We start from the raw sequence: 12,799 nt of genomic DNA, 5'->3' as shown, positions 1-12,799 counted from the left end.
ATTTTTTCATAAAACTAAATCCTAAGCACAATAAACCTTATAATAAAATTTAGTTTTTACAATATTAATTTATGTCACATGTGTAATGAATTCCTTGAAATATAGATTCATGATGTATCTTATGATGACCATAGTGGGGAAAAATAAATGCTGTTTTTATAGTACTCTTCCTGCCACAAATCTACAGGTATACATATTTTCCTTATAAAACTGAAAGCACTTAAGGAGAGATTATTGTTTAATCATTCTAATTTTCCTGGAATACAGAAAGAAATAAAAACTATTCAAGGTCCTACAGTCTTAACACTTTGGTTAACATCCTTCTAGACATCTCTTTAAAAAATAGATATACATATACAATTTTACATAAACGGATTCATACTTTTCCAGAAACTGTTTTTTAAAGATTTGAGAGAGCGCGCGCACGCATAAGCGCAAACGACTGGGAGGGGCAGAGAGAGAGGGAATCTCAAGCAGACTCCACGCTGAGTGCAAGCCCAATGTAGGGCTTGGTCTCATGACCCTGAAATCATGACCTGAGTCGAAATGAGGAGTCAGACACTCAACTGTGCTACCCAGACGCCCCTAAACTAAGTTCTCTTCTTTCATTTAAAGAAAAGATTAGTTTCCTCAATGTTTGTTTCCTTATATCTCTTGAAACATTCAGATTTCCAAATTTCATTTACCCGTCTCTAGCAGCAGACAACTCCTTCTTCTCCACGTTACCATCTCATTTTTTACCATCATCTTTTAGCAAAATTTTTTGTTTTTCAAGACTGTCATATATATGCTAAGTGAAATAAGTCAGAAAAGGACAAACACCGTATGATTTCACTTATATGTGGAATCTAAAAAACAAAATAAACAAAAAGCAGAAACAGACCGGTAAATACAGAGAACAAACTGATGGTTGCCAGAGGGGAAGGGGCATGAAGGGATGGAAGAAACGGGTAAAGGGGAGTGGGAGATACAGGCTTCCAGTTATGGAATAAATAAGTCATAGGGATAAAAGGCAGAGCATAGAAAATACAGTCAATAATACTGTAATAGTGCTGTATGGTGACAGATGGGAGCTACACTTGGGGTGAGCACAGCATAACACACAGGCTTGTGGAATCACTACGTTGTACACCTGAAACTAATGTAAAATTGTGTGTCAACTATACTTCAATAAAAAACAAAAGTGGAAAACACAGTTTGTTTATGACAATTATACTTATATACGTATATAACATGAACCATCTAAGATATGCATTCTCAGGCTAAGCATATTCATATTTTCTTTAAAAAAGCTTATAGTTCACAATGCCTGGATGGCTCAGTCGGTTAAGTGTCTGCCTTCAGCTCAGGTCATGATCCCTGGGTCTTGGGATCGACCCCTGCATTGGGCTCCCTGCTCAGCAAGGAGCCTGCTTCTCCCTCTGCTCCTCCCCTCCCTGAGCCCCCACCCCCCCACCCCCTGCTCACTCGCGATCTCTCTCGCAAAAATAAATAAATAAAATCTTAAGGAAAAAAAAGCTTATAGTTCATAAATCATTATAGATGCTACCAACTGAAGCATTTAATATGACATATTTTGCTTCAAGAAATAAAGAAGTTTAAGGACTGTAACAATATTAAATAATATTGTACTTTTCTGGATAGAAAGTTTTAAAATCTTTCTTTTAAAAGTAGATTCAGGGACCGCTGGGTGGCTCAGTTGGTTAAGCGTCTGCCTTCAGCTCAGTTCATGGGATCGAGCCCTGCACCCTCTGCCTCTCCCCGCCGTTGGTGCTCTCTTGCATGTGTGCTTCCTCTCCCTCTCTCTCTCTCAAATAAATAAGATCTTTTTAAAAAAAGGTAAATTTCAGCCCCCAATTCTCAATCTCAAATTAGGTTATTTCACTTTTCCTAGTTCCACTCGAAAGATACAAGATAGAAAAAATACAATAGAAAAGGAAAAACCAAAAGGGAAGCCATAGGACCAACTGATTATATTCTTAAATGCCCAGGACTCTTTGAGTCTTCTTCACCATGGACAATCAGAATATATCATCCATTATTACCCGAAAAAAAAATTTTTAACTAAAATACAATAAGCTGCTGCTACATAATGAACCCTGAAGTACAAGGCAGGGTAGGAGTAGAAGAGGATCAGCATTTATTTAGATATAAGTCTTAGCCAATGAATCAGCAATTTATCTTACCTTTAAAAGTTCTAGATTTCCCTCCTTTGCCATGGGCACCCCCCTTTTTACTGGATAACCCATTCGAATGGGAAGAGGTACAGCAGAGGGTTTAAATGGTGCTGCAACAGGATAAACACTAGGCCAATCTTGGTCAACGGTCATTTTCTCTGTCCTAGGAGGTAGTGCCTACGGAATATAAAATAGTATTTTAAATATGAACACGATCTTTAATTTTAAAGCAAAAAGAGCTACAATTAAAAGAAACATAAGCAGAATTGCAACCTACGTAAAATCTGACCTCTTATAAAGTTGTTGCTATTCAAATGAAAAAACACCAAACCTACCTAATATTTTTGCACTGTTTCTACAAACCCTCTGCTAAGAATCCCCTTTAACAGCACACTTCCTTCACTAAAAATTTCTGTGGATTTAGACTTTTAGCAAATTTTTTGTATTTTGTGAAAGAGTAACAATGTATTTTGAAATACAGATCTTCCTCAACTTATGATGGGCTTATGTCCAAGGAACAACGTATTCTGAAATACAGATCTTCCTCAACTTACAATGGGTTTACTGGAACAGTGAGTGTTTACATTGACTGAGTGTCCCAATAAACCCATCGTAAGTTGAAAACTCCGCAAGTCAAAATGCTTTTCTTTTAATACACCTAACCTACCGAACAGCATAGCTTAGCCTAGCCTGCCTTAAATGTGCTCAGAACACTTACATTAGCTTACATTTGGGTAAAACCATCTAAAACAAAGCCTATTTTATAGCGAAGTGTTGAATATATCATATAATTTACCGAATACTGTACTGAAAGTAAAAAAACAAAAACACGGTTCTACGGGTACAGGTCTGTTATTAGGTGCCTTGGGTATCTGCCCTCCTGACTGCGTGGCTGGCTGGCGGCTACGCCTAACTGCCGCTGCCTGGCACCGTGCAGGTTTCACACCGCATCATGCTAGCCCAGGAAATGATGAAATTCAAAATTCCTAGCACGGTTTCTACTGAATGTGTACTGCTTTCTCACCACCATAAAGTCGAAAAATTGTAAGCTGAACCACTGTAAGCTGGTGACCGTCTTTAGTTTTTAGAACTTTTCTGATGGAAGTCAGTACATGAGGGGACACTGAAAATTTGAAATAAAGGAAATAAGAAATAAATAACAAGAACTTGGAAATAAGTAAATGAGTTAAACTAATTGAATACGTACATAATGAGAAATTATGTCTCCTAGTTCCAGAGAACAGCTATGTGACAGTTTAGTCACATTAACATACACATTTTTTTTTTAAAAAAAACTGTATTCATTAGAAGGGGATGGCCAGAATACAAAAGTAGGGTTTAAAGAAGCAAAATCTGGCAATGACCAACAATGCAGTATCAAAACCAGTGTACTGTACACCCTGGAAGAAGGTAATATTCCTATGAAAATAACTACTCTAGATAATTACAATTTGGTACCATTTAATTTCCATCTAATAATTTGTCTCTGTTCTGACTCCATCCTCAACAAGTGACCTTAGGATTTGGATTCTTCCACTGACTTGCCTACAGGGTGAGACCAAACTAGTGAGATTAATACACACATCCCAGGCTTCATGATTATTAAAAGCATCATCAAAAATAATTCTAGGGGCACCTGGGTGGCTCAGTCATTGAGTGTCTGCCTTCGGCTCAGGTGATGATCCCAGGATCCTGGGATCGAGCTCCACACCGGGCTCCCTGCTTAGTGGGAAGCCTGCTTCTCCCTCTCCCATTTCCCCTGCTTGTGTTCCCTCTCTAGCTATGTCTCTGTCAAATAAATAAATAAAATCTTAAAAAAAAAAAATTCTATATTCTAGTTTAATATACACTTATTTCCCAGGCGTGTGTGAGTGAGTCCATCACTTAAAGATGATCCATTTTTTGGGGTACTGACAAAAACCAGTCAAAGACTAGAGCCAAGGCTCTGGCAGTCACCAAGTACACATCCCCTTGTGAAGCCTTCTTGGGCAGCACTCTTCTGCCTGATCATGAATATATGCCTCACTTTAGAACTTCAGAAATCATTAAGATAGTATAGAGTACATTAATTGTTTACCTTTCTTCTCAGTGGTCTTTCATATCTGGATGTTCTGTCTGCTGTACCTAAAAGACAACACAGTAGTTATAGAGAGCTGAATAATGTAGTTGTTCAACACTGATCATGATCCCATAACTCTGATTATTTCAGGTATTCAGTAATACAAAAATGAAACAATAATCCATTTTCTGTAAGCTCTGGGACTAAATCATCTTAATGAAAAGTCAGAAATAGTTAAAAGTCCAGAGTTATTTAAATGTAAAGTGCAGGGACACCTGAGTGACTCAGTCGGTTAAGTGTCTGCCTTCGGCTCAGGTCATGATCTCGGGGTCCTGGGATCTAGCCCCACATCGGGCTCCGTGCTCAGCAGGGGAGCCTGCTTCTCCCTCTGCCTGCAGCTCCCCCTGCTTGTGCTCTCGCTCACTCTCTCTCGCCCATGCTCTCTCTCTCTAGCAAATGAATAAAATCTTAAAAATAAATAAAAAAAATAAATGTAAAGTGCATTGTGATTGATGATATAGTGAATTCATCATCTAAAGAAATATTTTCAATAAATTTTAAGGTTCATAGTCAAACTCACTTTCCCAAATTAAAATATCTAGTTAGAAATAAGTATTTTACATCTTTAAAGATAACTGATTTGAAATGTTTTAACTATAAATATACTTCTCGTATTTGGAATTATTTGGTTCCACCAAAACAAAACCCTTGTTTCTCCTTCTGTATTGCATATTAGAACTGCCAATGCTACAATAATGCCAGTAACAACACAAATCATAGCCATTCCTAATAAATCATACAACCATATAAGAGAGTAAATTAGGGGGGCCTGGATGGCTCCGTCGTTAAGTGTCTGTCTTTGGCATAGGTCATGATCCCAGGGTCCTGGGATCAAGCCCTGCATTAGGCTCCCTGCTTGGCGGGAAGCCTGCTTCTCCCCCTCTCACTCCCCCTGCTTGTGTTCCCTCTCTCGCTGTCTCTCTCTCTGTCAAATAAATAAATAAAATCTTAAAAAAAAGAGAGAGTAAATTATTTACATACAGTATATACCTTTCAAAATATTACCTTATGCCTCTCTGTTTTGCTACATTACAGTAACAATAGCTATAATTATTCAGCACTTTCACATGCCAGACACTGTGCTACGTGCTTTTCAGTATCTCAATCTTATTGTTCACAGTTAACTGTAAGTACTATTATTATCCTTAGAGGTCATTTAGAGCCAAGAAAACTAAGAATCAAAGAGTTAGGGTGACAATAGCATTGCATATAGGACTCTTCACGCTCTGAACCACTTTTATCTTTAGCTTCATCTCCCTTCACAGTTAAACTTCCAGTACCAGAGCCTTTGGACTATCTCCAAACTTACTGTTCTCTCTGCTGGAATGTGCATCCCTTCTATCTGTCTGGCTTCTGTCCCCTTCTGCCTCCCCATCTCATTTCTTTATCTGACAAATTCTTATTCATCCCTTGATAGTAATTCATTTATTCACTCAAAAATCATTTGAGTGATATTGTGTACCAGAAACAGAGAAGGCAGCAATGAGTAAGAGAAACACAGACCTTGCTTTCACAGAATGTAGTCTGTCAAATAAGATAACTATTTAACAAGTAATTTCAATAAATAGTCGTAATATTAATGGCAACATATAGCAGGGGACCAAACTTAGTCCATTAGTTGGAGAAAATCTCCCTGAAGAACTGGATATTAAGCCTAAACCTTAACGATAAGCAAGAGGTAGCCCTGGGAACAGGCAAGTGAGAACGTTTCTACAGAGAAAAGGAGATGGAAAAATCAATGGGAACAGTTCAATATGGCTGAAATTTAAGATTAGAACAGAAAGAACACTGAGAAAAGAGCCTGCAAATATTTAATAAGCACCTCAACTATAAAACATCATTGACAGAGCTCTTGATATTCTTCTTCCAGTCTTCCTGATCCCTGTAAATGATACTGCTATTCATCCGATTACTCCGGATAAGAATCTAACCTGCTTCCGGAGACTTTTCCTCATGCCCCATATCAAATCCATCAGTGAGTCCTCCCAGCTATACCTTTAAAATATATCCCATATCCAACCACGCCACCTTCTCTGCTATTACCTCAATCCAACTCACCATCGTTTCATTTGGACTACTGCAAAAGCTTCCAAACTGATCTCCTGGATTCCACTCTTACCCCACTAAAGTTGGTTCTCCACACAGTAGTCAGTGATTTTTTTTTTAATATTTTATTTATTTATTTGACAGACAGAGAGAGCACAAGCAGGGAGAGCAGCGGGCAGAGGGAGAAGCAGGCTCCCCACAGAGCAGGGAGCCCAATGCGGAGCCCGATGGGGGCTCAATCCCAGGACCCCAGGATAATGACCCGAGCCTAAGACGGCAGATGCTTAACCGAATGAGCCACCCAGGTGTCCCAGTGGTCAGTGAACTTTTAAAAGTATAAATCAGGGGCGCCTGCGTGGCTCAGTCGGTTAAGCATCTGACTCTTGATTTCGGCTTAGGTCATGATCTCAGGGTCATGGGATCAATCCCTGTGTCAGGCTCCACACTCAGCACAGTCGGCTTGTTCCTTTCCCTCTGCTCCACCCCAACCTAAATAATAAATAAATAATTTTTTAAAAAGTATAAATCACATTATATCACTTCCATGTTCAAAACCTTCCAGTATAATCCCAAACTTATAATAAAATCCAAGCCAAATGCCTAAAAGCCATTGTGAGATCTGATCATTACTTATCTTTCCAACACCTTAGACTACCACTCACCTATGTTCACTTACCTCCAAGTTGACTTTGTTTCTGTTCCTTGATCACCTCCCTAAGCTTGTTCTCACTTCTGGGCCTTTGCACTTGCAGATCCCTATGCCAACAATGCCCTTCCCCCTGCCGATCTTGGCATGGTATATACCATGGTCTCTGCTCAAATGTCACTTCCCCAAGGAGGGCTTTCCTGACTACCCAATCTTTTCCTACTCTGTAGCCAGTACCCCTCCAATCCATCATTCTCAATACCTGCTTTATTTTTCTCCAAAGCACTAATCACCACCTGACACTGTACTGACATTGTTTTGTCTGACCTTCCCGAAAGACTGTAAACTTCAGGAGGTGAGAGACCTTGCCATATCCCAGTATCTAGAACACTACCCAGCACACAGTAGGAGTTAAGTATTTACAAAATGAATAAAAAACTTACAAGATACAAGCATTAAGACTATAAAGGGCCACTCTGACAAATTAAGGAATTTAGGAATTTATCCTATCTTAAAGCAATGAGAAATCATTCGAAGATTTTGTACAAGGGAGTGGCAAGGTAAGATTCGCTTTTTGAATACTTCAGTCTGGTTGTGAGAATTCAAGGTAGGAGAGCAAGAGCAGAAATAGGGACCAGTAAAGAAACTACTGCAGAAGTGAGAGACGGTGGCCTAGACTGATCTGTTGCTAATAGGAAGATTAGAGATGTTACAGAAGGCAGCGTGGATAGCACCTGGTGAATGACTGGACACGCCCCCTCTTTGGCACGGCTTTCCCTGACTCCCGTGGGCTCTTCGTCAATGCCGCTGTGTTACTCTATTCACGCTTCCCTTACAGCACCTCACACTGCATATAGTGTGACTCCGTTAACAAATCTGTCTTGTCCATAGACTCTTCCAAGGCAAGAACAGTATCTTGAATGAAGGTCATCTCAATAATGCCTGTTGAATGAAGGTCATCCCATTTGGTGGCATAGCTAGGGCTGGAATTCAAAGCGGCAGTTTGTCCCAGGACAGCTGTATGCTTCTCTTAACGTTCGAGAAAACCCATGGTTTAACGCTGCCCAACAAACACGACCGGGCACCAGTAACTAGAGTGACCCTGTGCCATGACCGCGCAAGGGAGCACCAGAAAGCGCGGGTCACTGTAAGGGGGTGGGGGGAGCAAGCTCACCGCGCCCAGAGCACCCAGAAGCAGAAATCGGCGACTAGAAACCCGGTGACACGGGCGCAGAGAAGAGACCCACACCTGCGGCTTTTCTACTGGGAGGGCCAGCGACAGGCTGGCAGAGGACGTCCCAGCTTCCCCCAGGCGGTGCGGACTCCGCCACCGCGGCGGCCATCATGGATTCGGTGTTCCGCCCTCACCTCCCCCAAAGCCCGGAGGGGACGCGACAGATACTCACGCGGGCTTGGTATCGCAGAGCGCGTGGCCAGAGACACGGACGTACAGAAGGCACGCAGGATCCTGGCCCCCGGCTGCAGGCCCAGCCACGCGGGGAGCGCGGCGGCCGCCATGGCTGCGAAGACGGCAAGGCGGATGGGACAAGCGCAGTCGGGAGTCAGGGGCGGGTCTGAGGCCGCTACCGCGCACGTTCGCCCCGCCTTGCCCCGCCTTGCCCCGCCCCTAGGGCGGAGAAACAGGAAGCAGGTGGGCCTGCAAAGTCAGCGCCGGGGTCAAACGTGCGAGAAGATAACCCCAAAATAGAAAAAACTAATGAAAAGAAAACAAAAAGGTTAAAAAAAAAAAAAATCGAAGCAGTGAGTCCAAAGAGGACCATAAGGGATGGGGGAAATGTGGCTTACAGAGGGCAAATGTGAACTGGGTGGGATTTCAGATGACCCAGGAGTCTGGCAGTTTACCTTAGGGCCCTGCTCCTGTGCAACTGCTGCTTTTCCACACTTTGTCGGTTTAAAGAAGTCTTGAGCTGGTGCAAGTGATACACTCTAAGGGCGAGACAGTATCTGAGAGTAGTTCTAGCCAAACTACTTGTGTTTAAAACTTGACTTCATTTTTTCTTGCCTGGGTTGACTAATCAAGTAAATACAGACAAAGCTCTGGATGTACCATCAGCATACAGTGAGCACCCTGTGTGCATAGGCTCTAACTGTCATTAATGCCTTTGTAGATCAGGTTAGAATTACAAACAGTTAGAACTCATCAGGACCTCGAAAATAATGGCCATTCTTTAAATGAGATCTCTTCTTTTCTACCCTACTCTATTTCTATAAAAAGGTGTAGATATTTGTGTCTGTGGAGGAGGTGAGTTCAAGGTCTTCCTACCCCAAGGCATCTTGGATTGGAACCTATTTTGACAACCTCTGCACTGGGATGAATTAACGTACAACCATTAATAAAGTTATCCTCTATTTTTTTAATAGGTACTATCATATTTAACCAAAGTACAAAATTGTAGTAACAAGAATGACTGGGAACAAACACGACTGATTCTTGGTAAGCATACCAAGTAGAGCAGGGGGATGCAGATGTCCCAGAGTAGTGTGTATGCAAGCATTCAGTGTGCTATGGACATCAATCAGTATTGGGGGGAGGGGGGAGAAGATAACTGGCAGATAGGGACAAGTATTTGTGATAATCACCATTCTCATCTTTTCTGGCCTTTTACCATCCCATAATTGTTCCAAAGCAGAAGTACAGTGTGTTAGGTGTACTAGTTTCCTAGGACTGCTGTAACAAAGTACCACAAATTGAGTGACATAAAATAACAGACATTTATTCTCTCACCAGTTCTAGATGCTAAAAACACAAAATCCAGGTTTTAGCAGGGTTGGTTCTGTGAAAATTAATAAAAGGAAATATTTAAAATGAAGTCTAGAGGCCAGATGGGGGAGCTCTCAGGTCCTACCACTAGCCAGCAAGTACAGACCCCAAAGGAACAGAGAGTACCTAGCAAGTCTTGCAAGTGGATACCGCTGTACTAAGCCCAGCAGGAGAAGGAAGTTGTTCTCCTACCCCAGCAACAGCCCAGCCAATAAGAGACTGTCACGATTCAGCCAGTGAAAAGGCACCATGCCTCAAATTCCCTCCCATGCATTTTTCATTGGTAACAGTCCCTCCCAACTCTGTTCTTTTCTCTGTAATAAAGCAGTCTTCTCCTTTGTTCTCTAGACTTATCAATGCTTTGTCCTGAATTGCAATTCTCTGCTAATCCCTAGTAAACCCATTTTTGCTGGTAAAATAACTAACGGTTTTAAGTTTAACAGTTCCTTCTGGAAGTTCTGAGAGACAGTCTGTTTATGTCTCCCTGCCTCCTCACTTCTGATGGTCTGCGGACAATCATTAGCTTGTAACACATGACTCCAATCTCTGCTTCTGTCTTCACACGGTGTTCTACCCTCTCCTCTATTTTTAAGATTAAAAGCACAGCCTTTTAGTCAGATGGATGTGGGGTTTGAATCCAGGCTCTGTTTCTTTGTGTTCTGGGGAAAATCCACCTAACATCTCTGAGCTTCAGTTTCATGGAAAATGGGAACAATAATACCTTCCTCAGGGCTGTTGTGATTAAGTAGTTATGTTGCAGAAGGCAGAATATAAATGGTGGCCATTGGAATTAAGCTCACAGTCAATACAGAGTGATTTTTGCTCTCTCCAGTTTGTATATTTTAGTACGATGAAGTACAAGACCTATACCATACAAATTTAGGGACAAAAAGTACGAATCCTTATGGAATTAGTTTATATTCAGAGATTTCTCAATTTCTGAGCAAGAAGTTCAGACTTAGGTCCTCACCTTGCCTTCCTGTGTTGTCTTTTTGTCTCCCTAAGACATTAGTGGACAGATATGACCAGAGGAACTAGAGAAATACTTATTGTTTTCCCAGGCATCAAGAACAATAAGGTTCATTCTATATTAAAAGTTAACTCATTTGTAAAGCTGTCAGCAGGCAATAATATGTTTCATGCAGTGTAAACAGTAAAGCATGTACCTAAGAGTCACTAAGAATTACAAGATTTTTCAATTGGAAAAGTTCTTAAAAGTGTAGTTGCTCACTTATGATAAACATCTTTTCTTCAATGTGGTATATATATATACAATGGAATATTATGCAGCCATCAAAAAATGAAATCTTGCCATTTGCAACGACATGGATGGAACTAGAGGGTATTATGCTAAGCGAAATAAGTCAATCAGAGAAAGACATGTATCATATGACCTCACTGATATGAGGAATTCTTAATCTCAGGAAGCAAACTGAGGGTTGCTGGGGTGGTGGGGGGTGGTGTGGCTGGGTGATAGACACTGGGGAGGGTATGTGCTATGGTGAGCGCTGGGAATTGTGCAAGACTGATGAATCACAGACCTGTACCCCCGAAACAAATAATACATTATATGTTAATAAAAAAAAAATAAAATAAAATAAAGCTTTAAAAAAAAGCTTTTCTTCAGCTTTCATGACCAAATTATGGCCCAACAAATTAGGTAGCCAGTGCTGTGTGGAACAATTCTAAATATTAAGGGTTTTTATAACGGGTTTTTATTATATCTAAAACCCAGATTAGTGCAGTGACTTTCTGTCAGAGAGCTACTTTTAGACAAAACTAACTTCTTTATAAAAAGTGAGTGAACAAAAAGAAAAAAAAATGTGAGTGAACAAAGTTTGTCTACTTACAGGCATGGCAAATAGACAATATCCAGGTATGTGAATGGACCTTGCAATCTAAATATCCATCAAAACAGTATGGCTTAAATATACTATGATGTGTACATAAGACATAGAGTACTACTTGGACACATGGAAACCTAATCCTGGTTGCAGGTTAGAATTATTACCTCAGGAGATTTAAGAAAAATGGTCCTGGCCTTCACTCTGAAATGTATTGAGTTTTTGTTTTTGCTTTTAAGTTCCCCAAGTGAATCTAATCTGTAGGCAGGACTGAGAACCATTGATGTCAGCCTTAAAGAGGATATAAATCTATTAGCATGGAATATTGTCTACAACATATAGTTGTTCTAAAAAAAATGCAGGTTGTGGATCATAGGATTCCATTTGTGTAAAATATTCCTAATATGCAGTACACATTCTGTAAGGCAAACAGCAAACTGGAGAGGATGGATATGGAGAGAGGAGCTGAGACTCCTGAAGGCTTAACTTTCTATACTTCCGTATTTTTTTACAGCAGAATGCAGATTTTTAAAAATATGGTATTTTTTAAATCAGCAAAAGCTTCACATTTTTATTTTCATGAAAAAAAAAAAAAAGACATGGTAAGTCTTTGATTTATATCTTCCAGCTGTTTAGAACATGAATATTTACAATTTGTACTAGAGTCTTCACAATTTTCCTTAGCTTACAATTCAGTATGGAAAGTGTTATCACAAGCATTGTCTCCTTCGTATTAGTTGAACTCATTCCCATTTACAGGTAAAAAGACGAAGAGTTAAGTCACCAGACTCTGCTCTTAAGATAATTCAACCCAAACCCACATCTGATTTCAAGCTGAATGTTGTTTTTACTATACTAACCACCTTCTTGATAGCTTCCTCTACACAGCATTGCTACAGATAGGGGTCCCTATTGGCCAAGGAAACATTAATTGGGTGTTTGGGTACCTTCCAGGCACATTCAAAGTGTGTGCCTTTATTTCTTCCCTTGCATCCTTAATATTTAAGATGTTCGGAAATACAGCATTCTGTGATATATCTCCTACCCTTCATCTAATCATCAGCAAGTGCTGTTTGCTTTACCTTCAACTCTTCCTAGATCTGACCTCTTCACCCCTCCTCCTGTACCACTTTGATCCAGGCCACCCTTTTCTCTCTTATAATAGCTTCCCAGCTGCTCCCATGG

At 40.5% G+C, this 12,799-nt stretch overlaps 1 protein-coding gene across 3 annotated transcripts in view; it reads right to left on the bottom strand.

Moving 5' to 3' along the window:
• MRPS35 (mitochondrial ribosomal protein S35) overlaps positions 1–8,555 on the bottom strand; it is a 43,715-nt gene extending 35,160 nt beyond the window's left edge. Inside the window, exons 1-3 of one of the 3 annotated variants that reach the window (XM_032432731.1) lie at positions 8,395–8,555; positions 4,255–4,301; positions 2,187–2,354 (exon numbers count right to left, since the gene is read on the bottom strand). In XM_032432731.1, the coding sequence (XP_032288622.1) occupies positions 2,187–2,354; positions 4,255–4,301; positions 8,395–8,506 (327 nt within the window). In that variant the 5' untranslated portion in view covers positions 8,507–8,555. Of the gene's footprint in view, positions 1–2,186; positions 2,355–4,254; positions 4,302–8,162; positions 8,359–8,394 lie in introns of those variants that run through there. The other 2 variants (XM_032432733.1, XM_032432732.1) reach the window with 2 other exon arrangements.
• Positions 8,556–12,799: the final 4,244 nt, after the last annotated feature.

This window comes from Phoca vitulina, unplaced genomic scaffold (assembly GCF_004348235.1).
Source record: "Phoca vitulina isolate PV1807 unplaced genomic scaffold, GSC_HSeal_1.0 scaffold49, whole genome shotgun sequence".
Classification (NCBI taxonomy): Eukaryota; Metazoa; Chordata; class Mammalia; order Carnivora; family Phocidae; genus Phoca; species Phoca vitulina.
Note: the sequence above shows the minus strand (reverse complement) of the source record. Positions and strands in the feature narration are given on the sequence as shown.